General features: G+C 37.9%; 1 protein-coding gene across 1 annotated transcript in view; it reads right to left on the bottom strand.

The window, feature by feature from the left end:
- Nucleotides 1-18,140, bottom strand: part of LOC107865323 (ATP-dependent zinc metalloprotease FTSH 12, chloroplastic) — a 73,438-nt gene that overhangs the window by 28,523 nt on the left and 26,775 nt on the right. The window contains exons 4-11 of the mRNA XM_047408477.1: nucleotides 10,467-10,744; nucleotides 10,026-10,103; nucleotides 9,691-9,933; nucleotides 9,454-9,594; nucleotides 9,203-9,370; nucleotides 3,757-3,869; nucleotides 2,553-2,769; nucleotides 2,185-2,256 (exon numbers count right to left, since the gene is read on the bottom strand). Of these exons, the coding sequence (XP_047264433.1) occupies nucleotides 2,185-2,256; nucleotides 2,553-2,769; nucleotides 3,757-3,869; nucleotides 9,203-9,370; nucleotides 9,454-9,594; nucleotides 9,691-9,933; nucleotides 10,026-10,103; nucleotides 10,467-10,744 (1,310 nt within the window). The remainder of the gene's footprint in view (nucleotides 1-2,184; nucleotides 2,257-2,552; nucleotides 2,770-3,756; nucleotides 3,870-9,202; nucleotides 9,371-9,453; nucleotides 9,595-9,690; nucleotides 9,934-10,025; nucleotides 10,104-10,466; nucleotides 10,745-18,140) is intronic.

The following is an 18,140-nucleotide window of genomic DNA, read 5'->3' as shown; positions in this document are numbered from 1 at the left end:
CTGGGACTATTTTTTATGCAGTGTTTGGTTTAATGTATTGAAAACAATATGTATTGTTATATTTTTAAAACAATATTGTTTGTTTATAAAAACACCCTCGACATACTATAACTTTGTATATTTTCTTTGCAAAGCTTTATTATTGTTTTTTAAAAATTAAAAAAAAACATCAATATAACTAATAACTTACTTTGAAAAAAGAAAGGCAGCCCGGTACACTAAAACTACCACTATGTGAGATGTCCGGGGAAGGCCCCACCGCAAGAGTGTATCGTACGCAGTCTTACCTTGCATTTCTGCCAGAGGTTGTTTCCAAGGCTTAAACCCGTGACCTTGGAAACATCCTTACCTTGCATTTTTTTGTTATCTATTCTTTATTTGTTCATCATTTGTTTGTTGTTCCCACTTTGTGGTGTTCTTAAGTTGGAGGGAGGTACGTGTAACTTTTGAATGAGACAATAGAATCGTTGTTAACATAAAATTGTGTTTCGTAGTGTGTTAAAGTTAAGCAAAAAAATCAATTTTATTTGAGACATCTTATTTACAAAATTAAAGCTTATATGCAATCATGCAATTTGTTTTCGAGCTTTGACCAATAAGTATTTTTTAAGTTAACAGAGTAGTTTTTTTATGACTAAAGTTATTTGGAGAGATAATATCATCTTGATAAATTGAAAAGATTTAGAAAAGATTTAAAGGAATTTGAGGACATTTTTGTCTTTACTCATATTTATCCATGGATTTACTAATCCCACCAAATTAGGTGTATTAGTTATACACCCTATAATACTATGTAGGGTGTATAACTGTTATAAACCAATTGTCCCACATTGGAAAAATAGAGAAATGCTAAGGTGTTTATGGGCCAAATGGGTTCTCCCACCTATCAGGCTAGTTTTTTGGGTTAGGCTCTCTCGTTTGGTTTATAACATTGGTGCTTTTGTTGAGAGTCCCACGCGTTGGGCCGTGACTCGGAGTGGTGGCCTACGTGCCAGGAGTGGAGGCCTGGACCCAAGAGGGGTGTCAGCCGTGACCAACTGGGCGTAGCCGTGACCAACGAGGATCGATTCACGTGTGAAGCCGCGTGTTGGGCCGTGACACGGAGTAGTGGCTTGCGTGCCAGGAGTGGTGGTCTGGACCCAAGAGGGGTGTCAGTCGTGACCAACTGGGTGTAGCAGTGACCAACGAGGATCGATCCACGCATGGATCCGCGACTCGGAGTGGTGACCTGTGCGCCAAAAGTGGTGGCCTGAACCTAAGAGGAGTGCCAGCAGTGACGAACTGGGCTCAGTCGTGACCAACGAGGTCGTTGGTTCTCAAGCGAAGGCGATTGTTATGAACCAATTGTCCCACATTGGAAAAATAGAGAAATGCTTAGGGGTTTATAAGCCAAATGGGTTCTTCCACCTATCAGGCTAGTCTTTTGGGTTTGGCTCTCCCGTTTGGTTTATAACAATAACTAAGTCATGTATTAGTATACATTGCTCCAAATTTGCTACGAAACAATGTATTAAATAATACCACACCTTAATACATGGATTATCAAAATAATACACCCTACCAAACGGCTCCTACAACTCATGTTCAATTTTACTTTTTTATTGAACTAAAGTTTAATCAATAAATGTTGTATTTTTTTATAATAGCTTTATGATAGTGCATTATACTTTGTTATAAACTTTTGCTTATTGGGTAAGATTGTATAATGAATTGGGGCAATTTTGATACTTAAGAGATTTTTATGTTGAGAAAATATACAACATAAAAAAGTCCAAATTGCATGAACAAACAAAACTTCAACTTCATCTCATAATTTCAAATCATGATTTCATTTCGCGCCAAACGGGCCCTTACTCTTTTCTTAAAATATTATATGCTATCCTATCCACCATCTAATTTTATTTTATTTTCCCAAAAATACATGTTGTGAAGTCCACCATTACAGCAAAAAGCTAATTAGATGATTTCAGATATGCAATCTAATATACATTTTTTATATGAAAAAACCGTATGTTGTGTTCTACAAGTCTCCATGTTAATAATGTGATTTTTAGTCAATTGCCAATGACTTATCAATTATTTAAAAAACAGAACGTGTCAACGAAACAATGGGTAACTGATATGAAGCTCTAATAGTGATTAGAGACGTTATATATCAACAGAAAATACAAAGAAAAAACTTACAGACATTATTCCAGCTTCATTTACTAGATTTCTTATGTCTGCCCCAGAATATCCAACTGTACGAAAGACGAGCTGCAAAAGTGCAAGGAAAATAATTCAACAATAAAATTCCTAAACCTGAGCCTCAGATTAGGTGTTCCAAATGGAGATTTTCATCAGCATACATCAAGTCTAACAAAAAGAACATCATTGTCTTCCCACAACTAGGTAAAAGAAAAGGAACAACTAGTTTTTGGCAGCAGTTATAGGGTTGTTTCTAAACCCTCGAAAAGAAGCTGTATATAACGTGAAAGTAATTTTATGTTCAAACAAATCAAATAGAGGAAATTCCAAGCTAGCAAAGAGAATAAATGAAGCAAGCAATTTACTTTTTCAAAGGCAACATCCTCCGAAAGCTGCTTCCCAGCACTGTGAACACCAAAAATTTGTACTCGTTGCTTTGCATCTGGTAGACCAATATACACACGTCTGTCAATACGTCCAGCGCGGACAAATTCTAAATCCAGTTCATCTGGCCGATTGGTTGCACAGATGAATATGGCAGCTTGTCTTAGTGAAAACCTATCAACACCAGTTTTTTCTTTCCTGCGCAAACAAATCTTATATTATCTTGGCTGCCACAACCAAACAAGAATATACGAGGGAAAAGTGGTTTGGCCTTCAGTATTTTTCTAGAATATTTGCATAATCTTTTTCGCTATGTATGTTACTGTAATTTTCTAGCTCTAGCAGTGCACTTGATAAACAACAACAACAACAAACCCAGTGTATTCCCACAAAGTGGGGTCTGGGGAGGGTAAAATGTACGCAGTCCATACAGCTACCTCCAAAGAAGTAGAAAGGCTGTTTCCGATAAACCCCCGGCTCCAGGTAGTGAATAGTAACCAAAGCGTAGTGAAGCATGATAGATGGCATAACATAAAAAGGAATAAGACATACTAAAATAAAAATAAAATAAAATAAAGTATAAATCCGAGCAATACTAAATAAGATAACTAGGCGCAATAAATAAGAGATAAGCGATAGGGCATCCAGAATACGACACCCCCCTAGTGCACTTGATAAACATATAAACAAAATTACATCACAGAAGTCTTGATGCTTTTAGTATGACAAAATATTGCTAAGTGCCAACTGGTGACAGAAAATGCAAGCAGAACAAGTGCCATATCTTCTCTTCTTTTAAACAATACCCAAAGGACATTATAAGGTGATGCCAGCATGTTAAATTAAACTGTTAGGTGCAGCAAGTTAGTGAACTGCCAAGACATATTTCATCTCAAATTTGTTCATAGTTTGATAAAAAGAGCAAATGACTCCAAGTTCACTAGATTTTTCATATTCTCACACTACAAAAGCGCATAATTTAACAGCAAAAACAGATCACCAGCCAGAGATTGTAGACAGGGTAAGAAGAAGGGGAAATGTTCTTTGAGAAGCCATATCAAGCAGACTGCAGAATGAGATTCTAGAATCAGATCTCATCAAGTGGCAGTGCTATAGTGCTCTCTAATATTAAATTTCTTTGCAAAGAAGAATGAAATATCCATGGAATGAAACTAAGATACTCACTCCCCATCAAGCTGAGCAATCAGAGCCTCGAATGTTGCCTTCCTACGCGGATCCTTTCTTGCATGCCTTCCAGCAATAGCATCAATCTCATCTATAAATACAAAAGCTGGAGCCTACAAAGAGGACAGCTGAACATAAATTTTATCTCCTTGAATTAGCACAAGTACATATCAAGTAAATATGCGTCTAGATTCATACACATCTTGTTTCATTGTACTTGTTTTTAAAAAAAAAAAAAAAAAAGGCAGCCCAGACATGAGGCATCCTGCATTCACGGGGTTCAGGAGAAGTTTCACCCCAAGGAAAATCATTTAAAATATTTATGTGTTAGAATCCTATGAATGTTCTATAGCATATACGTAAATAAAGTAGATTGATTTATTTACTCCTATTATAATTAGGTATTGAATTGTATTGATTTACTTTCCTTTTAAGAACATGTAAACTTAGCTATATAAACCCCAATAGCATGAGGGAATAATCAAGCTGAGTTTTTATTCATTCTATTGCAGTTTGCATAAATTGCAATGATGTACCAGTTAAACCCATCATTCACAACAGAGAATTTTGCAATTATGCATTGAATCCCATCCAGAACCAATTCCCCATTCCAGACTCTCCTATACCATGATGTAAGAACCCCCCCCCCCCCCCCCCCCCCCCCCCCCCCCCCCTACCCCTGTATAAAACCCCCCCCCCCCCCCCCTAATACCCCCACCCATCTCTCACTCGTAATGCTCTATAGTTGGTCCCTCTAATTTTGTCTCGACTATTTTAATTCTCATTGTTGTGTACGAGAGAATTCTCCCACTGGATCATGGCTCTCCGTCTTTGAAATTCTTTTAAAAAAATAAGTTCCTGACTTCTTTTGGGACTATACTTTTAGCATTATTGGCCTTCTGGCCCTCCCCAAGTTCCGTTTCCTTTTCTCTCCTCTGATTCAGCTTCATCGACAAAGCATATGCCTCCTTTCTGCACCCCTTGATATCAACTCCAAAATGCTACCTCAAACTGATCAAGTTTGCTTGAACCCATTCAGTGGCAGCAGCTTCAACATCTCCCTCTTGAAAGCTGCTATCAATCTGCATTGGGACGGGGTTTGCCTCTGCATACATGACCTCCAGGGAATCAGAGTAATCCATCTCCTCCTCTGTACTCTCTTTATTAATCGAGTCAGCCGTCTCAACTGCCAGAACTTCCCCTTCATTCAATTTTTTTTGTTGATCCTCGAGCATCTTTTCCCCCTGCCATCGCCTAACCTTCATCTTTCCCCCGTGCAAAGCTCAATCTCCTTATCCCCATCAAAATTCAAAAAATCGTGTACCTCCGAGTACTTCTTCTCCAAAATCGCTCAATAAAAGGCTCTGTGAATGGCTTTCAATATTTTCTTAGGCCTATTTGATTAACTGCATAAGGAGGACCCTTTGGGCTCTATTGCAGTTAAATTGGGCTTTTCTTTAGGAAGCCCAATAGAATTAACGCCATAAGAAAATACTCGCTCTTTTTTTGTTTTCCTGTCATTATCTTTATCGATTGTTGCACTAAAATGACATGGATATATCTGTTAAAAACCTAAAGTGTTCTCTTGTTTCCAGTCATTTCATAAGATGATTTGTACTCAATTTGAGGCTGCGATAAAGATAATTCGAACTGACACTGGTACAGGATAGATGGATAAAACTTTTGGAGCTTACTTGGAATCTTTTGCGACAATCCTTCAAACTATTTGTCCTTATACTAGTGCACAAAATGGGGTTGCTGAAAGGAAAAATAGGTATGAGCTAAAGGTAGCAAGACCCCTTTTTTCGAAACTCAAAACTTTTAATCTGTATATCCACAGGTATACTACAACCAACCGTGGAGTTCCCTTCAAAAAGTATTACAGCAACTACCTCATTCTCTGTCTTTCTAATGGCTAGACAGTCAAGTACATCAAAGATGTCTTCAATCTGAGCTAATAAATCATGTTTACACCAAAAATAAAATAGGGTTAGGCAGTTCATTTTGATCTTCTGCAAGCTGTTCTGCACATCCTCAAAGCACCTCTTGTTCCTTTCTGTCCAGACTCTCCACCAAATACATCCTGGCACAATCTTCCATCTATCCTCCTCTTTTTCTACCTTGCCATCTCTGTTCTTGCAGCTTAGCAATCCTTTAATACTCCCAGGTTTTACCCACCTGATTCCTTTTGGACATATGAATATTTTCCATAGATGATCTGTTCATTTGCAATGTAAGAAAAGATGGTTGATTGTCTCTGTTCCAGCTGCTTAGCAATCCTTCAATATTCCCAGATTTTACCCACCTGTTTCCTTTTAGACATATGAACATTCTCCACAGATGATCTGTCCATTTGCAATGAAGAAAAGATGGTTGATTGTCTTTGCTTGTTCCCCACACAAAAAGCATCTGGAAGCCAACTGATACCCTCTTTTGTTTTAGGTCTTCATGTGATAATACTGCTTCTTTTGCCAGCAACCAGGTAAAGCAGTTTACCTTGTAAAGCACATTTGGTTTCCATATCATCTTCTATGGCCAGTCTATCTCTTATCATTCAGTTATATTCAACTCTTTCTAAGCTGAACCGACTGATAACACACCACTACTATGTCTCTGCCAAATCAGTGAGTCTTTCTCATCAGTGAGGTTGCTGAAAGTTGCAGCTGAATTATGGAATACTGCCACCTTCTCCACCTCCCAATCATTCAGTCGCCTTCTCAGACAGAGATTCCATCCCTGCCCAGTCCACATACTGCAACAGCAGCTAATGTTGTTGACGAAACATGAACAGCTCAGGATGTTCCTGCTTCATAACCTGGTTTCCAATCCACTTGTCATGCCAAAAGGAGGGTTTCATGCCATTTCCCACCTTAACTCTACATCTGGATAGTAGTAATTGCAATAAATTTCTAATGTCCCTCCATACAGTGCAACCATATGGTGTGGATACTACTTTGGTCATCCAGTTGTCCTCCTTCTCGTATATTGCTTTGATAACCTCTCTCCACAACTGGCCCTGTCCATTTGCAAACTTCCATAGCCACTTCAACATGAGACTCTGATTTTGCTTTTTCAGATTTCTAATATTCAGCCCACCTGCTTTCTTGCCCACTACCAGATCATCCCACTTAACCAAGTGGAACTTCTTCTCATCATTTCCTTGCCAGAGAAAGTTCCTTCTCAAGGCATCAATACTCTTGATCACACAAGCTGGGATTGGAAAGACAGACATCATATATGAAGGCAATGCATCTAGTACACTAGTAACTAGAGAGCCTTCCTCCCAAATATTGACTTCTCCAGTTAGAGCGTCTTTTTTCACATTTTTCTAGGACCCCATTCCATATGCCTTTGGATTTGCTTTGGCTCCCAAAGACATGCCTAGGTAAGTTGTAGGAAAACTCACCGACCCTGCCTCCTAATTTGTTTGCCAGGCTTTCTCTGTTACAGTGCTGATAGGATAAATGAAACTCTTTCCCCAGTTGATATGCAGACTCTTTCCCCAGTTCATATGTAGTCCTGACAAAGACCCCTTAACAATAGAATACCACTTAAAACCCTTAATTTTTAGAGTCTCTTGGAAACTTAAAGGGTAAGAATGACTATACTGTTCCGCCAAAAGAAATTGGTTGTGTTTACTTTGTCCACACTAAGAAACTCTAGGAAACTTGATCCTAAAGCTTTTAAATGTGTCTTGATTGAGTATTTCCAACACAAAAAGGGTACAAACGCCATCACCCTCCTAGGATAGCCTTTGTCAGCGTGAATGTTACCTTTCAAGAATATGAGCCCTATTTAAGCATTACACCATCACCTCTTCCGCGGGAGAATTATAAGGAAGAAGAAATGGCTTTCCCTAGCACTATTGAAAGTGAAATTGAAGAATGAATTCAAGGGGAGACTGTTAGGTGTTTGGATAAGCCTGATTTGAAAACTTACTCATGGAGAAATAGAGCAGAAGAAGCCATCAAGCAACCTGCCAAAGCCGAGTCTTCCTTTTCTGGTGAGTAATCTACATTTTCCTAATGAGTTAGATCTGCATATTGCTCACATCAAGGAGTTAGATCTTGCACCAAACACCCATTATCTAACTTTGTTTCCTATAATTTTGTGTCCCTCCTATAAAGCTTTTGCCTTTCTCTTTCTTCTGTGTCTATTCCCCGGAATTGGAGGGAAGCTTTTGCATATTCTAAATGGAAGCAAGCTATGATTGAAGAAATGAAGGCCGTATCAAAGAATTAGAGTTGGGAAACTTGTCACATCACCACCAAATAAGAGGAATTGATAGGAGTAGAATGATATCTACTGAATGTAATTGATCGTAACTGATTAGGAATTGATTATGTGATACAATCTTTGCTTATTTAATCTTAGACTCATTGTATACGTACTCATTCTCTAAGTTGCTCGGACTCGGGTGCGGGTGTCCAATACGGGTACGGATCTAGAGATCGGATCCTTCATGATCAAAATTTTAAGATGCGGGGATATGGATCCATGTATGGATACGGTTCTGGTGATTCGCCCAAAAATAATTAAAATATCTAAAAATAGAGTTCTAAAACCTAAATTATGAGATATTATGTGGAGAACTTGGGTTGAATCCTGGAAGAAGATAAGGAAAGGGAGTGACATAGAAATTTCTATATAAAAGGTATTCCATTTTCTTCGATTTGACCTTAGCTTTTTTTATTTCACCTTAGCTTTTGTATTTATTATACAGAAACCATTAAAACTGTCCAGACTTTCCCCATTGATTTTGGCCAAAGTACCCAAAATTGACTGACCAAATCGTACATGGATCCCACACCCATGTCGTGTCAACAGGGGTGAGGCACCAAAAGTGAAGAGTCCAAGCAACTTAGTTCATTCTCATGGGTTGTATATTCATTAAGAAGAACAAAGAAGCCTTTTCTTCTTTCTGAATTCTTCATTTTCATCATGGCTTTTTACTCTTGCTCTTCCTTCAAACTTGTCAAGCCAAGGGTCTATTGGAAACTACCTCTCTACCCCGTCAAGGAAGGCTTGCATACACCTTACCTTCCCCAGACCCCACCAGTATGCCCTACTGGGTTGTTGCTGTACTTCATCCATAGTAGTTACTAAGCATGCTCACGACCTGGTTGTTCGTGTTTGGTTCAAATAGTGAAACCAGAGTTTAAAACACATTGAAAGGAGACTAACAGCTTAAAGTTACCTATGCTTGATTGTATCATAAAAGCACACTTGACAAAAATGAGCTTATGGGTTTGAGTTAGACTAAACATTTTTTACTGTTTTAGAAGATTCCATGGTGATTACACGCAAACCCAACCACCCACCCTAACTTGTTTTGGACCGGTGAGGCAGCAGCTGCTTTCAGTCGGAAATCATAAGAGGCAAATTTGTTACTTTGAAGAAAATTCCCATCCCTATATATCACTTTTGTTATTAAAAGTAGACTTACATTTCTCCTAGCAACACAAAATATTTCATTGATTCGTGCAGCGCCACTCTTTTCACTATCAGTAAACTCTGCACCAGAAGCAAATACAAAAGGCATCCCACTTTCCTTTGCAAGTGTCCGAGCAAACAGTGTTTTACCAGTTCCAGGGGGGCCAGACAGAAGCACACCCTGCAGTGCATAAAACGAATCATACTGAACAAGATTTGCATAATATATCGTTGTAGCAAGTCTTGAAAGGATTGTATGTTTACCCGCACAAATTTGACATCTTTCTCGTAATATTGCATTGGATTTCCCATATAAATCATCAATTCATCCAAAAGATCCCAAACATCTCCTCCCAAAACTATTTCTTTATACATCGATTTTGTCTCACCAACTTCTCCAACTGGCTAAGTAGGCAAAGGAATAGGAGTTAAAAGGTGACTGGCAGATCCAAAAAATTCAGAAAAAATAAAAGAGATAGGCATTACATGATGAAAAGTTACCAGAATAAAATTTTCAGCATAAGCCATATCGAAGAGTTGATTATATTTCTTATAGAGGAGGCGCCTTGTCGTGATGTGCAGAAGCATCATAGATTCTCTTATAAACCACAAAATCAGTATCCCAGGCAATAAAGCAAAAAGAACTTTGAAAAAGTAATGAATCTGCTGCTTCTGAAGTAGATCTACTTCAGCTCCAGAACTTGATATCATCTCAAATAAGAAAGGATCTAGTGGAATATCAACCTGAAAGGAGGAGAATACATTAATCAGTATAAAGGTCAGGTTTCAGGAACAGTGATGACTTTATTCTGGAAAGGCTGATATATCTTACGCACAATATATTCATACGGAAATCCTTCTTTCATTGTGACAAACACTCTCTTCAGATCCTCTGTGAAGACTATAGCAGCCACCTGCAGAACAATAAGTCAGTAAATCTAGTTGAAATTGAAGCCATATCTGATATATTAGTTTTGATCTACATGAACCGGAGAATTTTAGTCTCCAGCTAGAGTTCAAGCAAAGGCAAATGTTTTGTTTAAAAATCTAACTTTTGCTATTTGCCTTTATAACATCATTCAAAAGAACGAAGAATGGGGTGGCATCATGTCACCCGTGCCACAACTTGAAGCACAATCCCTAAAATGCACTACGTATGCATTAGTACTTCTGATTTAAAAGCATCCACACTTATGTCCACTAGGAAGCATCAGAACAAAAGGGAGCAACCAAAGCTGAGTATGAAGAAATACAGAATAGATAAAAAAAACATTTACCTCAGAAGTATCAAGTTTTTGAAGAAAATAGGTATAGGGAAGTTTGGGGCGATATCTCCACCATCTTTTGGAGATCCACAATGCCCTGGTTCCTTGGGTTTCACTCGTCTTCTCAATCACATCTTTACGAAGGCTGTTCTCAACTTCCTTCATGTCAAATTCAACCACATACCTCGCATTTACTGAATCTAATTGTTCTGCTATCTTCTCCTTCCTAAGAATTTTATGCCATGCTTGAAGCCTTTCACGCCATGTTCCTCCCATATCTGCATTTTCAGCTTCAAAAAGAAAGGGAAAAGAATGCTTAAATCAACAACTAAGATAATTTGGATTCAGTTGGCAACATAAAAATCGAAATTCACTAGAAATGTTCAATGAAGCCTCAAAAATTGGGGCTTCCTTGGAACCTCAAGAACGTAATCAGATCACTTCTAGCTTAATTGGTTCCCCTTAGACCTTAACTTGGTTTACTACATCTCTGCCTGACAAACTTACTAAAAGTTGAGTGTATCATGCAAAGCATATAAAGAAACTTTTGTCACTAGTTATTTATGCATTTTACTGTGAAGCATTAAATACATAGTCAAACTGACCAGAAGCGGTTCAAGCACATTGTGGCCTACAGGAGGCCTTAAACTTTTAAAAAAAGTGAGTGAGAAGCCCTGTTAGTTAGATTCATATTTTCTAGCTGACATTTTAAAATTCTAACATACTATTTTAAAACTATATGGAAGTCAAATAACTAAACGAATACAAGATAAAAAATAATACTAGAAAGTTAGAATGATATTACCCGATTCAAGAAGTTTGAAGACTTAATTCCACAATATCTTTTGGTTGTTGGAGGTTTGGAGGCAGACCCTAGAGTCTAAAGGCTTTAGGTTGAGTAGGTCCAAGATGGAATATTTGGAGTGCAAGTTCAGTAAGTAAGGTGATGCCTGAGGCCGATGTGGTTATAAAGCTTGATACTCAGGCCATCCAAAAGAGAGATAGTTTCAAGTATCTTCGATTTATGATCCAGGGAATGAAGAGATCGACGAGGATGTCACTCACCGTATTGGGGCAGGGTGGATGAAATGAGACTTGCCTCCAAAATCTTGTGCGATACGAAGGTGCCTCCTAAACTCAAAGACAAGTTTTGTAGAGTGGTGGTTAGACCGGCTATGTTGTATGCGACGGAGTGTTGGCCAGTCAAGAACTTGCACACCCAAAAGATGAAGGTGGAAGAGATGAGAATGCTAAGATGGGTGTGTGGGTTTACTAGGAACGACAAGATTAGAAATGAGGTTATTCGAGATAAGATGGGAGTGGCTTCGGTGGAAGCCAAGATGCGGAAAGCAAGGTTGAGATAGTCCGGGCATGTGATGAGGTGTCTGAATGCCCTAGTGCGGAGGTGTGAGAAGTTGGCTACGGATGGATTCAAGTGAGGTAGAGATAAACCGAAGAAATATTTGAGGGAGGTGATTAGACATGACTCAGAGCAGCTTCAGCTTACCGAGGACGTGACCCTAGATAGGAAGGTGTGGAGGATGTGAATTAGGGTAGAAGGTTAGTAGGAAAAAGTGTTGAGGTTAGTAGGAAAAAGTGTGAGGTTAGTAGGAAGTAGTGTCCTTCAAAGTGGGTAGGAGGTCTTTGTTTTGTTATCCGTGCTGGTAATCATAGCCTAATTTTGTTTCAAAGTGTGTTATCATTTGTCGTATTACTTGGTGAGAGTCTTGTATATGTTATTATTTAGTATGCTAATACCTATTGGTTCTTGTTCCTTTACTATCTCTTTTCTAGATTGTTTTTGTCTTGAGTGGGGGATCTATTGAAAACAGTCTCTCTATCTCACCTCTAAGGTAGTGGCATAGATTGCGTACACTTACCCTCCCACACCCCACTTTGTGGGAATATACTGGGTATGTTGTTGCATCTTTTGGTTACTTCAAAACAATTTTTCCAAGGATTGAAACATTAACTATGTACTCTTCAACTATGTTTCTTATAGAGCAATAGCAATAAAATAATCAGGAGCGTAAGCTCCGATTTATTCAACTACGAACTCCTGGAGAAACAGAGTAAGAAACAATACAAAAGTGATAATATGTAATCTGAAAGAGGGAGAAAAGAAAAATGGTAACTTGAACAAAAAAGGGAAGAGAACACGTTCTTCAAAAATAAAAAGTGAAATAACCATTTCACCGGTCAAATCAACTTCAATCCATACGTCAGGTACTTCCCTTTAATATTACTTTCTTCCCAATCTAAAAAGTTTCTTTCCTTTTATATGAAAAGTTTACTTTCTCTACACAAGTATTCAATATTTTTTCTGAACAAACATATACTCCTATTATTGCTTTTTTACAAAAAAAAAAAAGGGGGGGGCTCCTTAAATTTGGGGGACTGAGGCAGCTGCTTTTCTTTTACCCTTTGGAGCCGACCCTGAACCCGATATTTGGCCTTTTTAGAGGTAGACCCAGACAACCTACATTTCTAGGGGCACTATCCCTTCCACTGGAATTGCCACATGGTCAATTTTTATACATCTTTCATTGCACTTATAGCTAAAAGGTTGGGGAGCGATTGAACTCAGAGATTACAAACCTATTAGCTTTTATTGGCCATGTTTATAAGATTGCAGCAAAGGTGTCAGCCTAACGGCTCAAAGGAATAATGGGAAGCTTGTTTCGGGACATTAAAATGCTTTTATTGAATGCAGACAGATCACTGATGCAACTCTAATTGCCAATGAGGTACTAGACCAAAGACTGAAAAGTGGTAAACCATTAAAATCGATATTGAATAGGCGCCCAATTTAATAATAATTCTCAAGGATACAGGATTTCGTGATAGACGGATAACACACTGAAATTTTTCTATTTTGATTAACAGAAGTCCAGTGGGTTTCTTCTCTCCTGAGAGAGAGGGGGGGGTTCCCTTTATCACTTTTCTTCTCATCTTGGCAATGGATCAGCTTAGCCAAATGTTGGAAGAAACTAAATAGTTGAACTTGCTAGAAGGTTTTAGGTGGCCAGCAAAGTGGTACGTATCTAACTCACATTTGATCTTTGGATCCTTGCTGATGATACTCTCATCTTCCGTGGTGTGGTACAGAGAAATCCCAAGTCCATACCTGAACCTCACTCTCCTGATCTTTGAGGCAATGTTTGGCTTCCATATTAACATGTTAAACAGTGTCATCTATCTTGTGAATGTAGGTATAAAATCGGAGGAGATCGCTACTAACATGTTGTAGTACTGGTTCCTTCCCTACCACCCAAGGGATGGCATGGTATGGTATTTAAAACTCTGGTTGGGTGATTTTGGTTTTTGATTTTTAAAAAAAACTATACCATTATCATACGAAATTAATTCGATATGGTTCGGAAGTATTAAGTTCGGTTTCGGTAGTTGTGGTACAGTAAATTGGTAACCATAGTTTGTTCGACTTCGACTTATATATACCCATATAGTACAGAATTATGACCAGCTTTTCATGCAATGTTTGTGTAGTATAATACTAGCACCTTATACATGTATTTGAAAGAAAGTAAGCAATTCCCTTTGTTAATCAACTACACAAGAAAAGACATTTCAATTACGATAGTAGTCAAAGTTCCAATTTCTAAACAATTAATTTTGTACTAATACAAGTTTATATATTTGTTAGTATCATAATAATAATATGTGAATTGTATATGTAACCATATACTTCGGTTCAATATTCGGTATTTCGAAAATTCTTTTATAAATATCGAATACCAAAAAAAATTAAATGCATACCAAATACCATAATGCCGAAACTGTGGTATCAAAAATTTTGATTTCAGTATGGTCAGTGATGTCAAAAGGCGCGCTTAAGCCCTGAAGCAAGGTTCAAAACATGTTGAGCTCTTCACCTCACTTAATGTGCGATTTAGTGTCCTTTCAAGGCGCTAAGACATATTTTTCCTTGCCAATGAACCTATTCTGAAGAGGCAGAACTAAACAATTGATATTTCAATTGTATAGTAGATTCTTTTCAACTTCTTTGTTCATATATTTGTCATCATGGTTATAATTATTAAACTTGGACTAAACATATATATTTGTATTTTTCTCCCTTTGCGCCTCTTTTCATTAAAGCTCCAATGAACCTTAGAGCTTTTTTGGTGCTTTTTGTTTTTGTTAACACAGAGTATGGTAATTCGGTATCTACCGTACCATGAGATTTGAAATGGGGTTATAGAAAATTTTGAAAAGAGGTTGTCTTCATTTTAAAAACAATATTTGTCCTTAGATGGAAGACTATCTCTTATTATCAATTTTTGGACAAAAGTGCCACATATATTCCATGCCATTATTTTCTATACCAGCCAAGCTTCAAGAATAGCTAGAAAAAATAAGATCATTCTTGTGGGAAGATCATAGGGTGTGTTTGGTGATGGAAAATATTTTCCATGGAAAATGTTTTCCTCTTCGGAAAATGTTTTCCTCTTCTACTTATTTTCTCATGTTTGGTTGGTGAGTGAAAAATATTTTATGGTGTTTGATTGGTGAGTAGAAAATATTTTTCAGAAATATATTTTCTAGTTTTGTTGGTAAGTGAAAAAATATTTTTTAGAAAATACTACTAACTGCTAACTAGTATTATCACTGCCTGAACTAATTTAAACATAGCAAATAACATCAATATAGAGTATTAAGATATTACAAGTCACTAAATTTTAAGCAATTACTAATTAGCAAGCATAGGAGACATTTTTCAACATTTTGTCAGGTGAATCTCAAGATACTACAATCAATAGAAATATAATTGAATGACAAACTTATTCAACCTTGTGATATAAGCTACAACGATGACAAAATGGAATATGCAATTAAAAAAAGTAACATAGGTAAATCTTCCTCTATGCACGTGAAAATAACAATACATTCAACGAACATTGAAAACAAGGAAAAATTAGGGCTTCAATATTTTTTATTTCAAGCAGTAAAAAATTGGAGCAAAGCACGGTGAAAAATGTTTCTGAGTAATGTGAATTTTTTGAGTCATCTGAATTTGAGTGTTGTTGGGATGAGGGAGAGGGGTAGGGGTGGGGGAGAGGGGTAGGGGCATAAAAGTCATATCTGTCATTTTCTGGAAAATGACTTTCCTTGGCCCACGAGGGAAGTCATTTTCCCTCAAATAGAGGAAAATTAGCCATTTTGGAAAACATTTTCCCAATATTTTAGTGCAACCAAACAAGGGAAAATAAGAAAACATTTTCCATCCTACCAAACACACCGATAGTCTAAATCACAAGTTCCATTTGGTGAAGTGGCCAAGTTACCTTACCAAAGTCTTTAGGCAACCTTGGAATGAAAGATCAGGTAATTTACAATCAAAGCATGCCAATGAAATGGCACGGAGGATCAATCAAGAAGAAGCTGGCTTATGGAAAGAGATGATCGTAGCAACTTATGGAGCTCATAGCACTGGTGCACTAATCCTGTTAGAACACTTGATGGAATGGCCAGTTGAAGAGCAGCAGAAACCTATGAGAAGAATTTTTTTAACAGTTGCTCCTTTCAGGTGCGAAGTGGTGACTTTATTAAATTGTGGAAGGACAAAAGGTCAAAGAACATAGCTTTGAAGGAAGCACTCTCAAACCTATTCCTCATTGAAGACAATCTTGACTCTTCCATTGCCCAATATAGGGAAAGAAATACTTTGGAGTCTAAATTTAAGGAGGCACCCACATGACAGGGAAACTACGGAACTATTAGCTCTTCTGAGAAATTAGGAGACTTACACAGTAAATAGTCATACAAAATATTAGAATATGAGTAGGAATAGGAATAGTATATAGAATCCTACCTGCAAAAGGATTGTAACGTCAATATCCTAGTTGGAAAAGGAGTCTAATGTAGTCTCTATAATTATGTCTCCAAGTAATAATAATAAATCTTGCAGATGGCTTTGTTTATTTGGGAAAGAATGATAAACCTCAAGTTACATGGCTGATATACATACTCTTCAATTTACTCTGTGATATCTTCTGAACAAATCACTTCGAGAAACACCCTTTCTTTCCAGTTACTCTCGCCGGAATCACCAACAACTTCATCAACCACGAGCTATCACATTCTGTGGTAGCTAACCTAGCCTCCTTTCTTCTTTAGGCCTTTATTCATTATTCTATCATGGGGGATAATAGGATATACTTCAACCAAAGTTTCAAATCATACGTCATCACCAGATGGATTTCCAACAATACTTTTTGGTACGACTAGGTGGAAAGAAGCAGGAACATGTTGAGGAGGGTCACACTTAGCGAAAAGGTGATGGAATGGATTTGCTTCATTCTCAAAGACAAGCCTCATCTGATCAAAAAAAACAAGTGAGAAGATAGAGATACAAGGACCAGGCAGCAGAATTCTTTGGTACCAGGAAATATAATGCTCATGGGAAATACATGAGCATTTTATCACTAAATGGACAGGACAGATCAGTCATCATTGTACCTGAAACAGACATTAATGCTGGTGGAGGAGTGTGGCATTTAAGATACAAAGTTTCATTAAATGCACTCCATAGAAGGTGATGAAGATCCAGTACAGGACATATGATAAAAAGGTGCCTTTTGCAAAGGTGGTCTCATACAGTAAATGGCAGAGCAACAATTCAGAGACTTCCACATCTAAAGGGAAATTGACTGAAACAGATGGAGCTGTTAAGAACAGAGAACAAAGAGTGCTTGGAAGGTGCATATTTGGGTCTTTTGGTATGAACAAAGCAAAAAACCCTACTCTATCTAATGTTAGACACTGGACTTCAACAATGTGGAAGGTCTTTGGAGTCAACATATACGAAATGATGGATGGCTGCTTTCTATTCGAGTTCCCCAATAGATACATGGCGGAGCAGATCCTCCAGGAGATTGGATATGGAAGGGAATCAGAATAAAATTAGAATGGTGGAATCCTTATGCAGGTTGTGAACCATCAACATATAAGCCCAAATCCAGTTGGATTAGGGCTATGGGTCTGCCTATGCATTTATGGACGAATGATATTTTCCATGAGATCGGTGAACTTTGGGGTGGTTGGCTAGCGACAGAGGAGGAAACAAAATTGAGAAATCATCTCAAGTGGGCAAGGATCGAGATACGAGGCGATGGCCGGAACATCCCAAGTGAAACATCTATCTCTAGAGATGGAATCAAATTCCTCATCCCAATCTGCGATGAGAGAAAAACTCAATTTGAGTTGTCGCCGGAAAACGGTGTAGAAGTCGCCGGAGAAGAGAAGGAGGATCATGTGAAACCCAGCGGATAATAGAGTTTCAAACCTCTATATCCGAGTATATAGGGTTGGCCGATGTTGACAGAGCAGAGGGAGAACAAGTGAGGACAGCTGACCAAGTTTTTAAAATTTCTGAAGGGAGACGTGCTCAGCATGCGCAGAATTTTAGAAAAGATTTGGGCTTCAAAACATCTGGGCCGGATCAGGCAATAGTTATTTTCAATAATTTAAATCTACAGCCCAAAACCGACTTATTTGAAGTGGTAATTGATGAATCTCAGGAAGATTACTCTTCAGTTCAGCGCATGCAATCCAGAAACATAACATCTGCAGAGCTCGGAGAAGTTAATGGAGTCTAGTCGCGAGAGGAACGTCTCGAAGAAGAAAAGGGAGCGGAAATTGACTGTGAAACCAGCAACAAAGTAC

The sequence above is a fragment of the Capsicum annuum genome, chromosome 3, assembly GCF_002878395.1.
Source record: "Capsicum annuum cultivar UCD-10X-F1 chromosome 3, UCD10Xv1.1, whole genome shotgun sequence".
NCBI lineage: Eukaryota > Viridiplantae > Streptophyta > Magnoliopsida > Solanales > Solanaceae > Capsicum > Capsicum annuum.
This window is presented reverse-complemented; position numbering and strand designations above follow the sequence as displayed.